Source organism: Neovison vison, chromosome 1 (assembly GCF_020171115.1).
Source record: "Neovison vison isolate M4711 chromosome 1, ASM_NN_V1, whole genome shotgun sequence".
Taxonomy (NCBI): domain Eukaryota; kingdom Metazoa; phylum Chordata; class Mammalia; order Carnivora; family Mustelidae; genus Neogale; species Neogale vison.
The window spans coordinates 146,768,163-146,785,766 of NC_058091.1; the positions used below are offsets into that span (position 1 = coordinate 146,768,163).

Sequence of the window (17,604 nt, forward strand, 5' to 3'; positions counted from 1 at the left end):
TCACATGGACAATATAGTGACTCAACAATTCTACACAGTAAATGTTCACGATGGTAAGTGCAGTCCCCACCTGACACCATACAACGTTATTACAATACCACTGACCATATTTCATCTCTGTAAACAATGCCAACTTGAGAGTTACTGTCCTCTCTCCTCCCAACTGGTCTCAACCACCATCTGAAACAATAGCCATTTATTTTCTGTAACACCCACACAAACCCGACTTTAAAAATTAGCCAGTGGCAAGTAGCTATTGTGTAATAAAAGGAACTATTTACTTCTAAATAGACAAAGACTATGTGGTATTTCTCACTTGTGCTTTGTTTCCATGGATGGGGTAGACCGTTGTATGAGAGGCATTGTTAGGGGGCAATGAACTCGTTCAGTGCCCACATCGGCAACCGTCCAGCATTATACCTTAGACACGTGACTTTTCTCAGGTCAGCCCCTCATCTCGACTCAGTCATCTCTGAGGAAATGACTTCCAAAATGACGTGGTGTCAGGGAGAAGTTTTACTTCCCACTACCACAGGTGGGAAATTTATGTGATCGTGGGGAACATGATGGGTGGAATTCTTGCCTGATTTTGACCAGCATGTGTACAGTAGAGGGGATTGTGTCCAATATGGCTAAAGAGAGAATGAACAGAAAAAAAATAGATACATGCATAATTTTAAACTTCCTAGTGGGCAACAAACTTTTTCTGAGAGTACTACCTCAACTCTCAAGAGTCAAATAATTAAAGGGTTAGCAGTTAATCCTTACTTGGCCAAGCATTCTAAGCGGATAACATCACAACCCCAACACCTTTACAGGAGACATTCACCCCACCATGCAGAGGAGCAAAGTGAAACTAGTTAGATCTGGACACCTGTCTGTAAGAAGAAAAATGTGACAAGACACCTAAATTTAGAAAAATCATTTGGTGTTTCACCAACTTCCACGAGCAGCAAGATAAGGTGACATTATAGACATGACCACCGGGACCGTGATCAAGTGTTAAGGAGGTGGGAGAACATAGTACCCCGGTAGTCTGAAGGCTTCCCATTTCTCAGCAGTACCACATATCACAGAATCCGTAAGTGAATGGCCAACACGAAGCCGTGACTACCATCATCCTAACGGCCAACCCTATCATCAAAGAGCAATCATTTGATCTGGATTCCTGCCTTAGTAAGAAAAAAATTATAAAGGAAAAGTCTACTAGCCAGTGGATAGAACCATATGAAATCGCCAACAGTCTGACATTTCTGACCTACAAAAATGTCGAGTTTATCGGTTCGCCAATAAAACTGTCTTTGAAGGTTATCCTCAGTCAGATCACAAGGGAGTTTAAAGAACAAGCCACATAGCGATTTAACAGTGTTCATATGGTATCTGACAGCTTCTTTTGAGAAGAGAATGTCTAATCATACTTGATGTTCTAATAATTACCCGTATAATTAACAACAATCAGGAAAGCATACTTTCATCATGACGGTCATTAGTAAGCCAGATTATTTCAGCTTTAGACCACACTTTCCTCATCCAGAAGTGTGGGAACCAGATGATCACTTATGTCCCTTCCCAGTCTGATCACAGAATTAAATGGAAGATGTCGTACCGATCGCGATTCCTCTATTTAATGAGGAGAGCAAAACATTTGGGTCATTCAGTGGTATGAGCTAGAGAGCAGTCAAGTTTATACCAATCTGCTTTTTTTGGATAGAATAACCATTCCTATCTCCATTCTTCTTACCCCTCCCCCATACAAAAGTTTTCACGACTACCAGGTTCTGTAAGAAAGTACTGGTAAGCAATTAATTCATATTTCCAGCCTTGGTTTCTATTATGTGGTCTGTCTCCACAGATAAAAGCACAGTGGGGGCGTTTGGGTGGATCAGTCAGTTAAGTGTCCAACTCTTGATTTTGGCTCAGGTTGTGAGATCGATTCCCCCCCACACTGGGCTCTGTGCTCAGCATGAAGTCTGCTAGAGATTCTCCCTCTGCCCCTTCCATTCCTCTTCTCTCTGTCTAAAATAAATAAATAAATCTTTAAAAAAAAAAAGAAGAAGAAGAACACTGATTTACACATGAAAATTTGATAGTGTAGGTTTTAAGGGGTTTTATGTGTTTTGTTTTTTGTTCTTTTTGGCTTTTCTTTTTTCCAAACAAAATGACTGCTAAATCACACACAGTTGGTGCTAATCCCAGCTCAAAATTAAAAAAAAAAAAAAAAAAAAAAATCCTGCACTTACAATTTACGTGATATTATTTCATACTTGTCAGTTTCTAGAATTTTCAGAGAGGTAAAGCAAATGTTCAATATTTGGTGTTAGGCTTGGTACCTGGCATTTTTTTAAGGAGCTAAGGGAAATGCAAAACGAGTAAGATACTAATAGCATCGTCCAGAAAGTTACAGCCTAGCGGGGAGAGCACACAGGTGCTAAGTGAACAGTTACACAAGATCCCGTAAGGGTCACTGTCCACATGCATGTCACCATCATTAAATGCCAGACAATGAGAAAAGGACAAGATCACCAAGGGCTGAAGCAGTCGGGGAAAATTCTACAGATAAACCACCGCAGCAAATAACCCTTACATGTCCCAGATGCCCTGGAAGCACTTTGCAAAGAAGAGCTCCTCTAAAGCCCTAACGAGCCATTGGGAGAGGCACTGATGTCTCCATTTTGCAGACGCAGACACTGAGATTTTGGGGTATCATTAATTCGTGTGGAAATGCATACCTAGTAAAGGCCAAACTCAGATCGAACCCCAGGAGTCTGATGTAGGCATGGAGGACATTGGACTTGAGCTAGATCCTTGGAGAGGGGAACTTCGAGAAAGAAGGAGGACATGGCACATGTGTTCCAGGAAGAGAGAACAGAGGGCATAAAGGCCCAGGACCAGGAATGAAGGGACCTCACCCTCAGCCCTGTTTAGAAGGAACCACATATGACGTGGTGGGTAAAGCAAGGCTCTGAAGGGGCCGGGTGGCTTGTACCTGGGTATTTTCTTTTTTTAAAGATTTTATTTATTTATTTATTTATTTGACACACACAGAGAGAGAGAGAGCAAGAGAGGGAACACAAGCAAGGGAGTGGCTGAGGAAGAAGCAGGCTCCCCACAGAAAAGGGAGCCCGATGCGGGACTCAATCCTACGACCCCAGGATCATGACCTGAGCCGAAGGCGAATGCTTAACTGACTGAGCCACCCAGGCGCCCCTGTACCTGGGTATTTTCTTACTGGTCTTCACACAAACTGAGTGTCTCAACGCTGTAAAAGTTTGGGGACCCTCTGAAATGTAGAGGCTCTTGGTCTCAAATGATCTTGCTGATCTTTGGTAGGAAGGGTCTGGAGTGGCTGTAATTTTGAGAAGCATCTTAATTTTCCTGTTTTAAATCAAGACATTAAAAAATAACGAATGACAAGACAGCCATTCTCTTGCAAACTCTCTGAATCCAAGTCAGGTCACACCCATCTGTCCCCCGCGAGGGGTGCAGAATGTGACTTTTTCATAACGGTAAAGCCAGTTTATGGCTTTTGTATCTCAAGGCTTCATCATAAAATACTTAAGCAACTGGCGCTAAGAATGAATTTAAAAAACCCAAGTCATTAAAAACATACTTGAATGCTTTCTGAATGGCATTCTGCGGCTGTTTGTAGATAAAACTTGCAAAATACAGAACACCAGAAACTTCTGCAAGATGTGTGTTTTTCTGCTTCATTTATCCCCTCTGGATTCACAGGATCACACTTTTTTCCAGGAAAGAGGCAAAGCGTTTTGGAGGCTATTCTAATCCCTGCCACCCATAGTCGGAACGTGTTCTTACCTCACAATTGCTGAGATCAAGGGAAACCCCCTTCAAGTTATGATTGCAGGCCAGGCCCAGCAGCAATGCTCTGCAGGGAGAAAACGCACACATGAGACACAAATTCCACAGGCTGCGCCAAAATATGTTCTCCTGCTGAATGGAGCCCAGAGAAGGCCAAGCCCCAAGTTGGGTGTTAGAACGGCAGCCGTATGTCAGCCTCTCCGATGCAGACAGAGAATGATGCTGCCACATTCTTCTCTTCGGTGCAGAGCAGGCCCCTTCCGAATGGCGGGACTGCTGTTCCCGGGCAAATACACCGACAGTACCCCTAACCGCACGCTGACATTAAATTGTGTTCCCTGCGGATCAATTCCCACCTGCATCTGCTTGAGAATACCTTTAATGTTATTTAGAAAATTATTGGGCAGTTGTGATTAGAGCAGCAAAGTAACACTGGTTTTCCCCAGGAGCAGATGGATGGTGGGGAAGTCAGGCTCCGCGGTATCCAGGATCGGGGACTGCTGACTGGGGAGGGGTGTCCTCCCCTAGCCCCAGCATGTACGGAAGGAGGAGGAAGACAAGAGCATGGGAGAGAAGGCCCAAGTCTGGAGTCTGAGTCCAGGATCCTGCTTGTGTGTCCAGCTACGACCAGCTGGGCTCGGGGCAAACCACATCACCCCGGTGAAGAGGACTGTTCTGACTACACGCTGAGGAGACTGGACTGATCACGTGGCTCGAGTCTCAGAATGGATCGGTTCCATCTGCTCAAGTCAGCCCAGTAAAACCCAACGCCCTTCACTGATGCAAATATCTCACACAGGCTCACGCCCAACAGTCATCCTGAAGGGATGAGAGACCTCAACCAGGCCCCCGGGAGAAGCACACAAGGAGCACCAGAGGGGGCTCCTGCTCTGGGGCAACACATGTCTGTGTGTGTGTGTGTGTGTGTGTGTGCACGCGCGTGCGCCCACGTGCGCCACTGTAAGGCAGGCAGACAGGAGGGAGTACTGGGGGGTAGACCCCAGGGCCACCTCCTTGGGGTGACTACCTGCTTCTCAGTGTGCCCAGGGAAAAAAAGACTTCCACCCCATAAGAGTGAGGTGGGAAGGCGACTCTTTCACACCAGTCCCCGGGATCTCCCCTTCTGGGGACGCTCTGGCCTCATCTACCCAAAGAGCAACAGCGCCCATGGAGCAAGTGGAGCCCACGATCCAGTAAGAGGGCTGGAGGGGGGGTAGTGCCTTTCCTCTCATTCCTTCAAGCTGGCTCACCAGTCCCTTATTCTAAACGCCGGCCGAGGAGAAAAGCTGGGCAGCTCTCATCTGTGGGAATGCTCCCGTTTCATTTCTTACTAAACTGCTCCTTCCCCAACAAGTGCTCTTCCCCCTTTCCTTCTTGGGGGCAGTATTGAGCCGCTGAAAGTGCCTGGGACTGAGAACCCAAAGGCCAGCCCTGAGGTCCTGGCTCTGTACCCACAGTGGAGTGGCTCTCATGACATCACCCGTCACTTTTCTCTCGGGTGCCTGTCAGCAAAATGGGACAGTCAGCACATTCCCAAAGAGGGCCCTCCGAGTTCGAATATGTGCTGAGTTTCTAGAATTTAGCCACATATTTGAACACTCTTATTCTTGGAAGGCTTATATGGAAGGGAAATTCTCCCTCTTCTCCTGACATGTAGATTAAGGCCCAGGAAACAAAGCTGCCCTTTTGGATATTTAAGGACAGTACAGGAGACCAGAGATGAAGACAGACCAGCTCTGAGACTGGTAAAGACGAAGAACCCACAGCAAGTGTAAAACAAAACCGGAGGGAACAAGGACGAAGCCTAAGGCACACCAGGGACAGCTCTCGGCAGGAAGCATCGTTACTTTCACCCAGGGATGGAAGAACAGCCTTAACGAGTGTTCATTGGTCTCCATCGTTACTGCAGTGCTGGTTAAGACAAGAATTTGTATCTCATTTCGCCGGCTCCGGACATGTGATGCTAGTCAGGATTCCTGAGTAGCTCATGCAATAGGTTTCTTAAAAATACTCAGCCGGGGAGACGGGGAGAAGGGGGGCCATGTGACAGGGAACAAGGAAGGGCACAGGGAAGCAGGGATGGGGGAAGAAAGCGAAAGCACCAGCATGAGCATAAACAGGACCTCGGGCCTCGCTCTGGGTGATGCAGGAGCCAGGAGCGTCCTCCGGATACATGAGAACCTTGCTGTTCTGAAGACTGTAGGAAACACGAGGGACAATGTCACCAGGCTCTTTACTAAAGCCCCTGGGATACTTCACCAACACGTCTGCCTGACACGTCTGCCTGACACGTCTGCAAGGAAAAAGCACAGCTGCAAAGTAGGCGGTCATAGTCTCTGCTTTGCTTTTGAAGAAGTCCCAAATGGTGGGAGACTTCTGCAGGACATGGTGATGTCCAAACGGAGAAGGTTTCTCTCAGAAGAAGTTGCACCGCTTTAGCATATTTTCTTATGGCTGCTGACCCCCAACCTTTAAATAAGCTAGGGTCTCTGTCTGTCCCTCTTGGTGCAGGGGAACGTGGTAGGTGAGGCATGTCGGGAGCCCGTGGCCACTGATGGCCACTGCCCGGCACCGCGATGCACCTCCCAGAACCCCCCAAGCCATCAGTCTTCCTCCAGGGCGTGACCTTGGCCCAAGAAACGTGCCCCACCCCAGGTAAACCCAAACACCTCAGTTCTGTTATTTCTTTTCAAGTTCTGGCCTCACATTAAATATAATTAATTATTATTTTTAAATAATTTTTAATAATTAATTAAATATTCAAAATTCAAAATTTTGCTTACAGAATCTTTAGCCACGGAACCTTTTCCCTCACGTTAAGATTTTTACTAAGTAAAACACAGAGCTGAAGAGATTACTGACAGGACACTATTAAATATTCCCATAAATAACAGGCCACAAGATTTAACAGTTACAAAATAACTCTTGAGGTATAATTTTTATCAGCAGGTCTCTATGCTAAATGGTACACAGTAAAACCCAGTGCTGTGGTGGTGTGGAACGTTCTACAGAATCACTGATGCTAACCAGTGAAGAGCTACTCTGTATTTCACAGGACCAAGAACACAGAAAGGACTGGAGTACCGGGTATCTGTCAGGAACTTCTGAATAAGCAATCTCGTAGCGGTACACTGAGGGCAAGGATCAGTCCGGATCTGCTTTCTACCCAGCGCCCTCCTCATGTCTGGCATGGTGTAAATGCTCCACAAATATTAGTTGAATGAAGCTGAATGAATGAATGAGTGAATGAAGTAAATATAACTAAATTCTTATGGATCCCCCTTTGGAATACTGATTCCATTGGTTTTGTGAAATAGCAAACTCAACGTATTAACTCAATGTTTAAGAAGGAGGCCTGCTGGTGACTACTGGATTTTTTTCTTGGCACTGGACTAGATCTACTGTCCTTAAAGACGTCCAGTTGTTTTGGTCTTATGGTGCCATAGGAGACACTGTGATTGATTTCACACCTCTTTAAAGAAAAAAGGCAAGTCACAAATTAGTTGAAGATTAATTTTCTAATAAAATGAATAGCAGACACTGATTTTAGCACGTCACACAAATTACAAGGGAAAAATTAAACGCTGATTTACATGCCAGCTGGGGAAAGGAGAAATCTGTGCACGCGTGTGACCTGTACGTGTTTGTAACTACCCGAAAATATGTTCTTTAGACTCGAAGGGAATTTGATCCTATAGCCCTTCTGATTATTTCTGGCCCTGGTGAACAGAAATTTCAAGGACGACAAATTATCCTCAAATCTTATTTTAGTTAAAGAGCTCAACTTCCCCACTAAGGATACTAATCCAGCTAAGTAAACACACGGAACAGACAGCCTCTGCTGACTGAGGTAATTCAGGAACTAAAGCATCTGAAAACAGATTCCGTTGCATACGCACTGTGCACAGTTTACTATGCTTAGGAGAAATACGGAGAATAAGTATTGATTAGAACACACACATGAAAATACCTAAAGCTCAACAGACGTTAACACAAAAGCAGTGATACCTGGGGGGGGCAACGTCTACGGATCAGTGACAACCGCCAAGATCACAAACCAAAGAGGTTTTTTTTCTCCCCTCGAAAATGCAATACTATCAACAGGGCACAATGTCTTCAAAAAGAATGTGATCTCCTTTTTGTGCCCCGAAATGAGAAAGGCATTTTCATCTGCTTTGCCTGTCTTAGAATTATGTGTCTTCTGCTTCCCCTTCCCTCAAGCACATTCGTAATAACAAACTGAATGCTAAGCGATTTGGAGAAAATGAATTAACGACTCACTTTAACGGCTCAGGAGACAGTCTTGTGCCTGAAAGGTTGAGTTGCATCAGAGACAGGGAGCTACTGAAAAACTGTTTGAAGGACGGGGGCACTTCTTTTCCTTTCCTGAAAAACAAAACGTGAGAGCGATACCAGCAGTTACACTTGGGGTCTGGTAGCCCATTTCTGGATTGGCAAAGTTACCCACTGGTTATTCAGACACCGGGGGAAATTCAAAGGTAAAAAGAAACAAAATGTCTGGAAGCTAAATAAATCCCATATCATCAAAGGAATGATGGGAGAAGTTAAGACATTTCATTTAAGTCCTTAAAACTACCACCTTTCTTTGTAGCCAAGGATCTCAAACTGTGTTTTACCCATAGATCTCCTTGTTGGAATTTTTAAGAAACTAGAGGTAAAAGAGGATGTCTATCTCTCACAATTTATTTTTATTTTTATTTATTTGACAGAGAGAGAGGGAGATCACAAGTAGGCAGAAAGGCAGGCAGAGAGAGAGGGGAAGCAGGCTCCCCGCCGAACAGAGAGCCCAATGTGGGACTCAACCCCAGGACCCTGAGACCAGGACCTGAGCCAAAGGCAGAGGCTCAACCCACTTAGCCACCCAGGCGCCCTATTTCTCCCAATTTAATGAGCTTTCCCTCTGGGTGGCACTGAATACTAAGGATCGTTACAGGCACTGGGCAAAACTGTTAGACGCGGCCTGTCTCAGGTGCAAAGACATGACCTAATGTTGAGCTCAGTAACAACACAAAGTCTGAATGGCATGATGCCTGCTCACCTCCTACATCCATAGGGCAAATCTAATCATTTCAGGCCAAATATTTTAAAAAAAAAAAAAAAAGATAGAACTTCAAAGGAGATGGCTACAGACTGCAAATATGGGCCCTTGTTATGGTAGAAACTGTACATCTCAGAAAGAAGGCAGAGTCCATGCCACACTAGAAGGGTCTTGGGAAAACAAGAGCCCAGGATCAGAGTTGGAATGTGAACCCATGGCTTGTTTTGCTCTATCTGCTAGAAGTGACGGCAGGACTGAGCGAGTCCCCGTGCAGCAAGCACTCAGCCAGGCGGAGAGGAAGCTCTCAGTTAGTGGCAGTTACTCAGACTCTCGGGGCAGAGGTTAGGCTAGCGGTCTAGCTCAAGCACGTATTCCTTGTACAGAGGTCCAGGAAAACTTGTCTATGTTGGTTTTAAAACAAGGGAATTTCAGGCTACCTAAGAACAACTACCTAAGCAACCAGAATCTCTACGAGGTTGACAAATAAATTTAAGAGGAAAGAGAATTCTGGGAGAAGATATATTAGATGTTTCCAATGAACTCTGGTGCCTATAGTGGAATGACGTAAGCTTGTATACTCCTGTTCGTTTCTGACGGTAAATGATGCTAAAATGCTCGCTGAATATACTTCTCCTACTACTTGACTGGATGTCTACTGTACCAACGTTTTCAAATACCCACTGCCCCTTTCTGTGGGAGGGCCACGCTTCATTCCCCCACGGCTGGCAGGCGCGGCCAGGCAAGTCCCTTGGCCAAGAGGACATCCCATCAGACAGACGTGACGTGTGTGGCTTCCAGAAGGAAGCTGCACCAGCTCGTATGAGCCATAACTCTTTTTCCTCTGCTACGTGGCTAGAGATCTGCGTTCTGGAATCAAGGCAGTATGGCCCCTCACAAGCGACATGTCACAAGACCACCACTGCGGAAGGCCATGGAGGTGAGGTGGGGTGGGGAGGGAGGACCATTTGTTGCTACAGAGCGACTCACCTACCCTGACTGATACATGTAGGAACAAAAGTATGAACAGCCTGGCTGACAGTCCACAGCTCAAAGTAAACACATGAACCTCAAGGTAATTACTAAGGGCTGGTTAGGACTGTGCCTAGGTGACGGGCTGGGTATTTAATCACAACTTCTCGCTGGATAAGCGCAGTCCTACTCTGTAAGCTTAAGAGCTCTGAAGGCAGTCGTCCCAGAGGAGGCGCCTGGGGGGGCTCTCATGTTATTTGGTTGAGGTGCTTGTGGCATATTTTTGCTCCTGTAAAGATTTACTTCACCACTGAAGTAATAGACTGACTGTGCTCTAAAATATAGAATAATTTATTTGCGAGGCACAACTATAGAATAAAGCCGGCTGAACAACCGAATTTTCCAAACAAGTGAGGGTTATGCCTTTGAATATAATATACCAAAATGGTAACTTACTAAAATGGAGGTATAGGGAGTCAGCAATTCTCCCTATTATTACAAGGCACATAATGACGAAAATATTGTTTGTGATCTATCGTCAATATTCTGAATACTAAGGGTCATACGGTATTAACACACTGGATGGTCCCAGAATTTCACAGGTACGAACCCCAGGTACTCTTGTTAACTCTTCCTTCTTTTCCCTCCATTTTAAGTTGCTGCTGCTGCTTCTAATCCAACGCCCTACACCGCAAACAATTCTAAGTCAGCAAGTAGAAGTGAGGTGCTCAGGCTGGCCCTCCAATTCTACAAATTAAACTTCACGAATCCAGGGCAAACCTGGGTGGCTGTCAGCTAAGCAGCCGACTCGTGATTTTGGCTCAGGTCAGGATCTCAGGGTCATGGGATCGAGCCCCGCATTGGGATCCCTGCTCAGCACAGAGTCTGCTTGAGTTTCTCTCTCTCCCTGCCTCTCCGCCCCTCCCTCCTCCATACTCTCTCTCTCTAGAATAAATAAATAAATGTTTTTTTTTTTTTTTATTTCATTTAAAAAAAAAAATGCATGAGTTTGGGGCAGGCTATACTCTTTGCCCCGCAAGGGAGTTTATACTTGTTTCCCAGTTTGTTGTCGAGAAGCCCCTTCTAGAAGAGCTTTTCCTGTATGAAAAGTGAGTGCCCGTCCTGCAGGACAAGCGGCCGTTACCTCACATAGCAGGCTTGGGGGACGGCGAGGAACATCCATCACACTGCAGTGAGAAAGTACAACAAAAACTCATACTTTCAAGGCCTCGTGTTCACAGATTACGGTTTAAGGCCACCTCCCTGCCACACAATCCACATCCTTTTTCAGATCATGACAGCAGACACTCCTGGAGGACAAGGGTGACAGGTACAAACCCATACCGGTGAGAGAAGACAGCTCTGGAGAGATTGAGCACGGCTAAATACTGGAGGCATCCGCGGAGAAGAGCTGCACAGACCTGAGAAAGAGAGAAGGCGCTCTCAGCTCCCGGGATTTCGGGGCCTAAGAGACAACTTCGTGATGGAGAAAGACCTCTCTTGATCCCCTGTAAATGGCTGCTCTGACACCCCAGCCCAGTATCCAAAAAACATTACCATGTCCAGGGAACATTCCGTGTTGGATAAATCCAGATGAGCAATGGCATTGGGCTGGGCCAAAAAACTGTACATGTACTTGAGATTTAAAAAAAAAAAAAAAAGCAAAAACAAAACAAACACGTTAGGATCTAGAAACACACACGCGCGCATTAATATTTTAAAAAGAAGTTACCCACGTAACTTTCATTCCCATAACATTCTCTACTCTTCCCAAGAGGACAAGCAGAATTTTATGTCCATCCATGCCTTCCCTGAGAGCAAAGTTATTTAAAATAACTGAGAGCAAAGAATATTTAAAATAATATTATGTCTGAGTTTAAAAAAAAAAAAAAAGAAAAAAGAAAAAAAAAGGCCAAATGAACTCTTGGCTGCCAAACCCCCTTTTGTTACACATGACTTAGTTTTCCTGATTAGCTCCATTTTTATAATTTTGGAGCACTGCTAATTAATTTTAACTGCTAAGATTAAAATACCACCTGAATAGCACTCACCCTCTCAAAATGCTAATCACTTTTGAAAGTGTTCAAAGATCTACTAATTTGAATTTGAACCATCAAATGGTCTCAGGCTATACTCTCTTCCATCCAGTGCAAGGATTTTTTTCTACCCTTAGTTACTTCCAAAATCTAACAAGAAAGGGTCGGATGGCACTATAGGTTTAGGTTGTTGTTAATTTCACACACAGTTCAGACATGTCAGGTTTCGAACTCTCCCTAAACTCTCCCCTATTCCTGTGCAAGACCATCAATACAACAAATGGAAGAGTTCTTGGCTCTTCTCTACTTGCCCCGAGGAACCACAGCCAGAGTCCACCGAGAGCAAACCGAGTCCAGGCTCCTGCCCGCAGGAAAACAACTACATTCTCCTTAGCTTCTCTGGATGTCAACAGATCCTTGCAAAAACTAACGAGCTTACACCAAGATGTCCTCATCCTTAGTAAAGACTCCAGGTGCAGTGGCTTAGCTCTATCATGCTTGAGCAAAATCCTCTCTACCAACTCGGAAAAGCAAAAGATTCTCCTGTAAATACTTTAGAGTAACTAGACACACACAACAGACTGGATTATGAGAGGTTCTGATTCAGAAAAATAATTTGCTCTTGCTTCTGTAACGATCTCGGCCTCTCTTGGGCTTTGCTGGGCATGTGGGTCTCCTCTTGGCCACCAGCTGGGGGAGCTCTAATCACCCTCCATAGGTGACAAGACCCTACTTGGCCAACAGCACCCCTCTGAAGAGGCAGGTCCAGCTCGGCCCCTGGCCCTAAAGACAGGGGCCGGGTAAGCCCCTCCCTGCTCCTGCTGGATGGCTCCCAGAACCTCCCAGAACCTGTCCAGGACTGTGAGCCCACTGTCACAGGCCTCGAGTTTCCACTTCCCTTTCCCCAGAGGCAAGCGGGAGCAAGACCCACTCTGTCTGAAAAAATCCCGGGCTGCTTTGCTATCTACCTTAAGTGACTATTAACGTCCCTATGTTAGCAGAGTCTTATTATTTAATCTTCAGGCTCCTTTTTTATCCCTCCATTTCCCTAGTTTGCCATCGTAACGTCTTAGTGATCTCCCATCTGACTTCCAGTTTCACATTGAGAGGAAGCAGACCTATGAATCATCATGGAAGGTGATAACTAACATGGACTGGCCATGCATTGAAGAAAATCACGGCACACTGGGAACCAGTGTTGCTTAAAATGGGTTCAAGTATCAGGGAGAGGGAAGAAATCCTACAAAAGACTGTGGCAATATTCCCTGCCTTACAGGGAAAGTAAAACACAAGGAAAATGCGAATAAATTTCACAATGGTTCTCACCCCCACGAAGAGGCAGAACACACATGAGGAGGGTTCTTCAAAGACGCACACTTGTTGTAGGCTCTACACGACAAGGAAGCATTTCTTCTAAATTCTATCACAGAGACCAGAGGGGACAACTCCCCAAATCTGAGAGTGAGATCACACCTAATTCACTGTACCAATAAAATCTGGCAGCCATTTATATTACTGATTTAGCTGCATGAAAGTCTTATTTCATCACAGGGGAAACTTTTTGCCTTTAAATTTGAACTTATTTAAAGTGTGGCCCCAATGTATTCCCAACCCTCCCCTTTCCCTACTGTATTCATGGAATATAGGATTGGACTTTATCCCAATATCCTTTTACAACTGTAAACTATTAAAAAACAAAAAACAAACAAACAAACAAACAAAAAACAAACAGAAACACCTGTCTTCTCAACAATATTATTTAATGACGAAATCATTCAGTTTACATTTCTAATCTTTCTTATCATTTATAAGAGGTTCAATAATGGTTAAAAGGAAGTGGGAAAAAAGGTCCTTCAGAAAAAGCGTTTCCAAAAAGAATTCACACTTTAGCAATATCAAGTTAACAGAGGAAAACATCTATGCGTTAGACTACATGTAATTAAGGACGGCTCTGGAATTTTTCTCTAAAACACATCCTAAGCTCATAACTAAATGATCTGAAACTCTCCTGATAAGAGAGGAAAGCCATGTTTGGAAATTATTCCAGGTTTATGGAATACAGTGTCTTTGAACATGACCGTGAGGAAAGGAAAACTTACCGAGAGGTCGTCCCCGCGGAGGACGTTCCCTGAGAGGTCGAGATGGGTAAGGGTAGTGGCGGTCAGCGGGTTGGCACTGAGTGACTGACAAAGGCTGTTCACCCCTGCAACATGGAGAAGACCCAGCTCGTTTTCCACTCCGGGAAACAAAATGAGGTTTGGAAGTGTCTATAAATGGCCCCATCAGATTGCAGGACTGAGGTTAGCCACAAGTACTGTCCCCAAAGGTAGGACTGTCTTCTTCCCACCTCCCCTCGGGGTGAATGGCGGAGTCAAGGACACAGCCATCTCACTGAGCAGGAGAGAGAAACAGAATTGGCTTCATTCTGCTCCACTTCTGATGTGGCTGGAAAGGCTGTGACTTGGAAGTGCCAGAATGAGGCACGTGAGTCGAACTGGTCATTTCTAGCTTTCTCTTAATTCTGTTTGGTGCTCCTGACTTGGTGTGTGGGGTTTAAGTGATGCAGTGGTGCCTACAGGCACTTCTTGCTATTTAAAGTACTTAGAAGCTAACGTAGGAGTCAGATAACTGTTCTACCTAATACATCATTCCCAAGGCAAAATTCAGAGGGAAATGGATTTTTCAGAAAGAGTGAGAACACGATCTGCATACAATATAAGCAGCAATCAAAAGCAAAAATGGATAATTAACAGTCTACACACTATTGACACACGTAACATAAAAAGCTCGGATCAGAGTCCACTGAACGGAACAGAACGGAACAGGGTCTCGCCACCTCCAAAAACCAGGAACAAACACATGAGGAGGACGAGAGCGTTCTGTGAGGGGAGAACCGCGTTCTTTCCTAAGCAGTAACAGTCACGGAGGCATGGCTGCTGGTGGGTTCTCCTCAGGCCACTTCTCTCCCTGGGGAGAGGAAGGCTCTAGAAGGCAGTCCCTACAAAATGGGAGCTCAGGGGCACCTGCGTGGCTCAGTGGGTTAAGCCTCTGCATTCGGCTCAGGTCATGACCTCAGGGTCCTGGGATCGAGCCCCCCATCGGGCTCTCTGATCAGTAGGGAGCCTGCTTCCCCTCTCTCTCTTTCTCTGCCTATTATGTGATCTCTGTCTGTCAAATCAATAAATAAAATCTTTAAAAAAACAAAAACAAAAACAAAAAGACAAAAAAAAAAAAAACAAAAATGGGAGCTCAGCAGAGTCTGGCCGCTTGTGGGGACTGGAAGAGGTTAACACACACAGCAGCTCGGATGTTCATTCTTAGGGTAACAGAGATGGGGACATAGCCAAGCTCTTCATGTCTCTATGGTCCACAGTTCCAATGTGTGTAGTTGGAAATATGGCGATTTCTAAACTGGATATACATTCAAAAATTTTTTTTCAGCAAAATTCTTAAAAACCCCAGCCTGTCTTGAGCACCCTACAGGGAGACAGGGAAGCCGGGGGGGGGGGTCCCCACTTCCACAGACCTTCCTTGGGATAAGGGACAGGGGTGGGGCCTGCCAGTGGGCATCAGAATGGGCCACAGTGGCAGAACTCAAAGAAGCCAGGAAAAAAGCAGAAGGTCCCAAGAACAGCCTCGCATGGGAGCGGGTCTCAGCTCCAAGGGTTTGGAATGTTTGCTGCACGGGACTGATAAAAGGGTTACTATCTTATCCTCCGCCTTTGGGGGGTTACACAACTGACTGCAGAATATCTGTGTCTGATAAAGACAACTGAGCCATTTCTCAGGGGTGACTGTGCCTCTGGGTATTGGGAGAGAGAGAAGAGACAGAAGTGCAGAGGGAAAAATATTTTAGTTCCGCACCAGGAAGCAGATCTTGGCTATCAAATTCAACATTTGTTAAGTGCTCGTAAAAATGTTTATAAAATGCTGGGGATTGGGAAAGAAATGTAAATGAGACCCATTCATTGCCCTTAAAAAGTTCAAAGACCATCAAGAAGGAAACTGAATAAATTCCAGCATGAAAAATCAGCACGGCACAAGGAATATGTATTCACTGCAACAAAAGTTTATCTAAGACCGACTGTCCTCCAGGCGTGGGCTTTTGAGACCCTGGATCTATGACGTTACCCTCGAAAAGACAGTGGAATGAGAGACACAGTCAAATAATCATAATTCAGTGAGGTAGGTTCTATCAAAGAGGTGAGAGACAGGAGCTTGGCAATGAAGGTGGTGGAGATTGATTGATGATGCTGGGTAAAAGGAACTCGCCATGGCCTACAGAAGGTTAATTTCTGGAGGTAACATCTTCAGTGGGTACCGTTACTGGTAGGACTAGTGTATTCTGTAATGGAATAATTGAGGTGCAAGCGTGGAGAATACCAGATTGTCTCTCATCAAGAAAATCATTTGTAAAATCCCTTCCTTAGTGAGGTATAACAAAGCTCAACAAATAAATTCCAAAATTAGAAGGTCAAATGAGCCTCGACAGGAAAAGGCTCCTTGACAAGTGTGGGCGCTTGGCAGTTGGCCAACACCTGAACAGAAGCGGGAGAGAATTATATTCTCAGCTCAGCTTCCTGCCACTAAATCAGAATGAAGGACTTCCGCCCCCACCTCTGGAGCCCATATCCACGTGAGGCTTATGTGAACAGGCACAAAAACAGCAGGAAAATACAAAAATATAGGATGGGAAAAAAATCAGGGCTCTCACAACTCAAACTCAGCAGATTCACATGGCATTCTCGATGCCGGCTGTCTGCTGATTGTGACCGTGCTTCGTACTTATTATTGGAGTGTTTACAGCTGGAAAAAGGTGGTACCAGATGGCCTGGCACTGACGTAATCTGGCAACCAGCAGGATATTTACTAGAAATCCAGAAAACTATCATTTAGCTAACATCTGAGGGAGAAAAAGGGTATTTAGAGACAGTGGGGATGTCATGAGGAGATTTTTTAAAAATCTGTCTTGAATTACGGAGCCATGAATATACATGTTTTCACAGAAGTAAAATACAAATGTTAGTCAAATTCAGCAAAAGATTAAAACTGCAGTGTAATCTGAGTTGTTGTGAATCTTCAAAGCTTTCGGATACTACAAGAAAATCTGCAAGAACAACGGAATCCTTTAAGAAATTCTCCTTTTTATGAGGAAAAAAAAAATAACCCAACATTTCAAGACATACATCTCTTAGGAAGGACAGTTTTAAAAATCTCATTAAACAATGTTAACTCTCAAACCACAAATTTTAATGCATACAAACTTTGTGACAGAGGGAAGATAAACGTGACATGATGACCTTTATCTGGGAAGGGTATGGGGAACGTGGGTCTGTCCTCGCTCAGGAGGAAGCTGAGGATCTCTGCTCTGCCTGGGGGACCTCCCACCCTCATGACACCTGGAGGGACAGGGACATAGTGAGGGGTGGCACAGAGGTACCCCAGACCCCATGTTTGTCCTTGAGAGGATAGACGATCACCACATCCCTCTCCTTCTGTTTCACAGTCATGAGCAAATAAAATAAATAAATTCAAGTTGGTCTGCTCTATCTTAAAAAAAGTTGGACCACACAGCACGGTGATTATAGTTAATACCATATTGTGTATTTGAAAGCGGCTGAGTGTAGATCATAAACGTTCTCATCACAGGGTAAAAGAAAATTGGAACTGTGTGTTGACAGATGTTAACTAGACTTATTGTGCTGATCACTTCACAATATA

General features: G+C 44.9%; 1 protein-coding gene across 7 annotated transcripts in view; it reads right to left on the reverse strand.

Annotated features, from left to right (window-relative positions):
- The window catches only part of CARMIL1 (capping protein regulator and myosin 1 linker 1), a 299,080-nt gene that overhangs the window by 108,933 nt on the left and 172,543 nt on the right, over positions 1-17,604 (reverse strand). For all 7 annotated transcript variants that reach the window (XM_044260141.1, XM_044260134.1, XM_044260128.1 and 4 more), the window contains exons 13-17: positions 13,983-14,086; positions 11,405-11,482; positions 11,192-11,268; positions 8,101-8,205; positions 3,817-3,886 (exon numbers count right to left, since the gene is read on the reverse strand). In XM_044260141.1, coding sequence (XP_044116076.1) covers positions 3,817-3,886; positions 8,101-8,205; positions 11,192-11,268; positions 11,405-11,482; positions 13,983-14,086 — 434 coding nt within the window. The remainder of the gene's footprint in view (positions 1-3,816; positions 3,887-8,100; positions 8,206-11,191; positions 11,269-11,404; positions 11,483-13,982; positions 14,087-17,604) is intronic.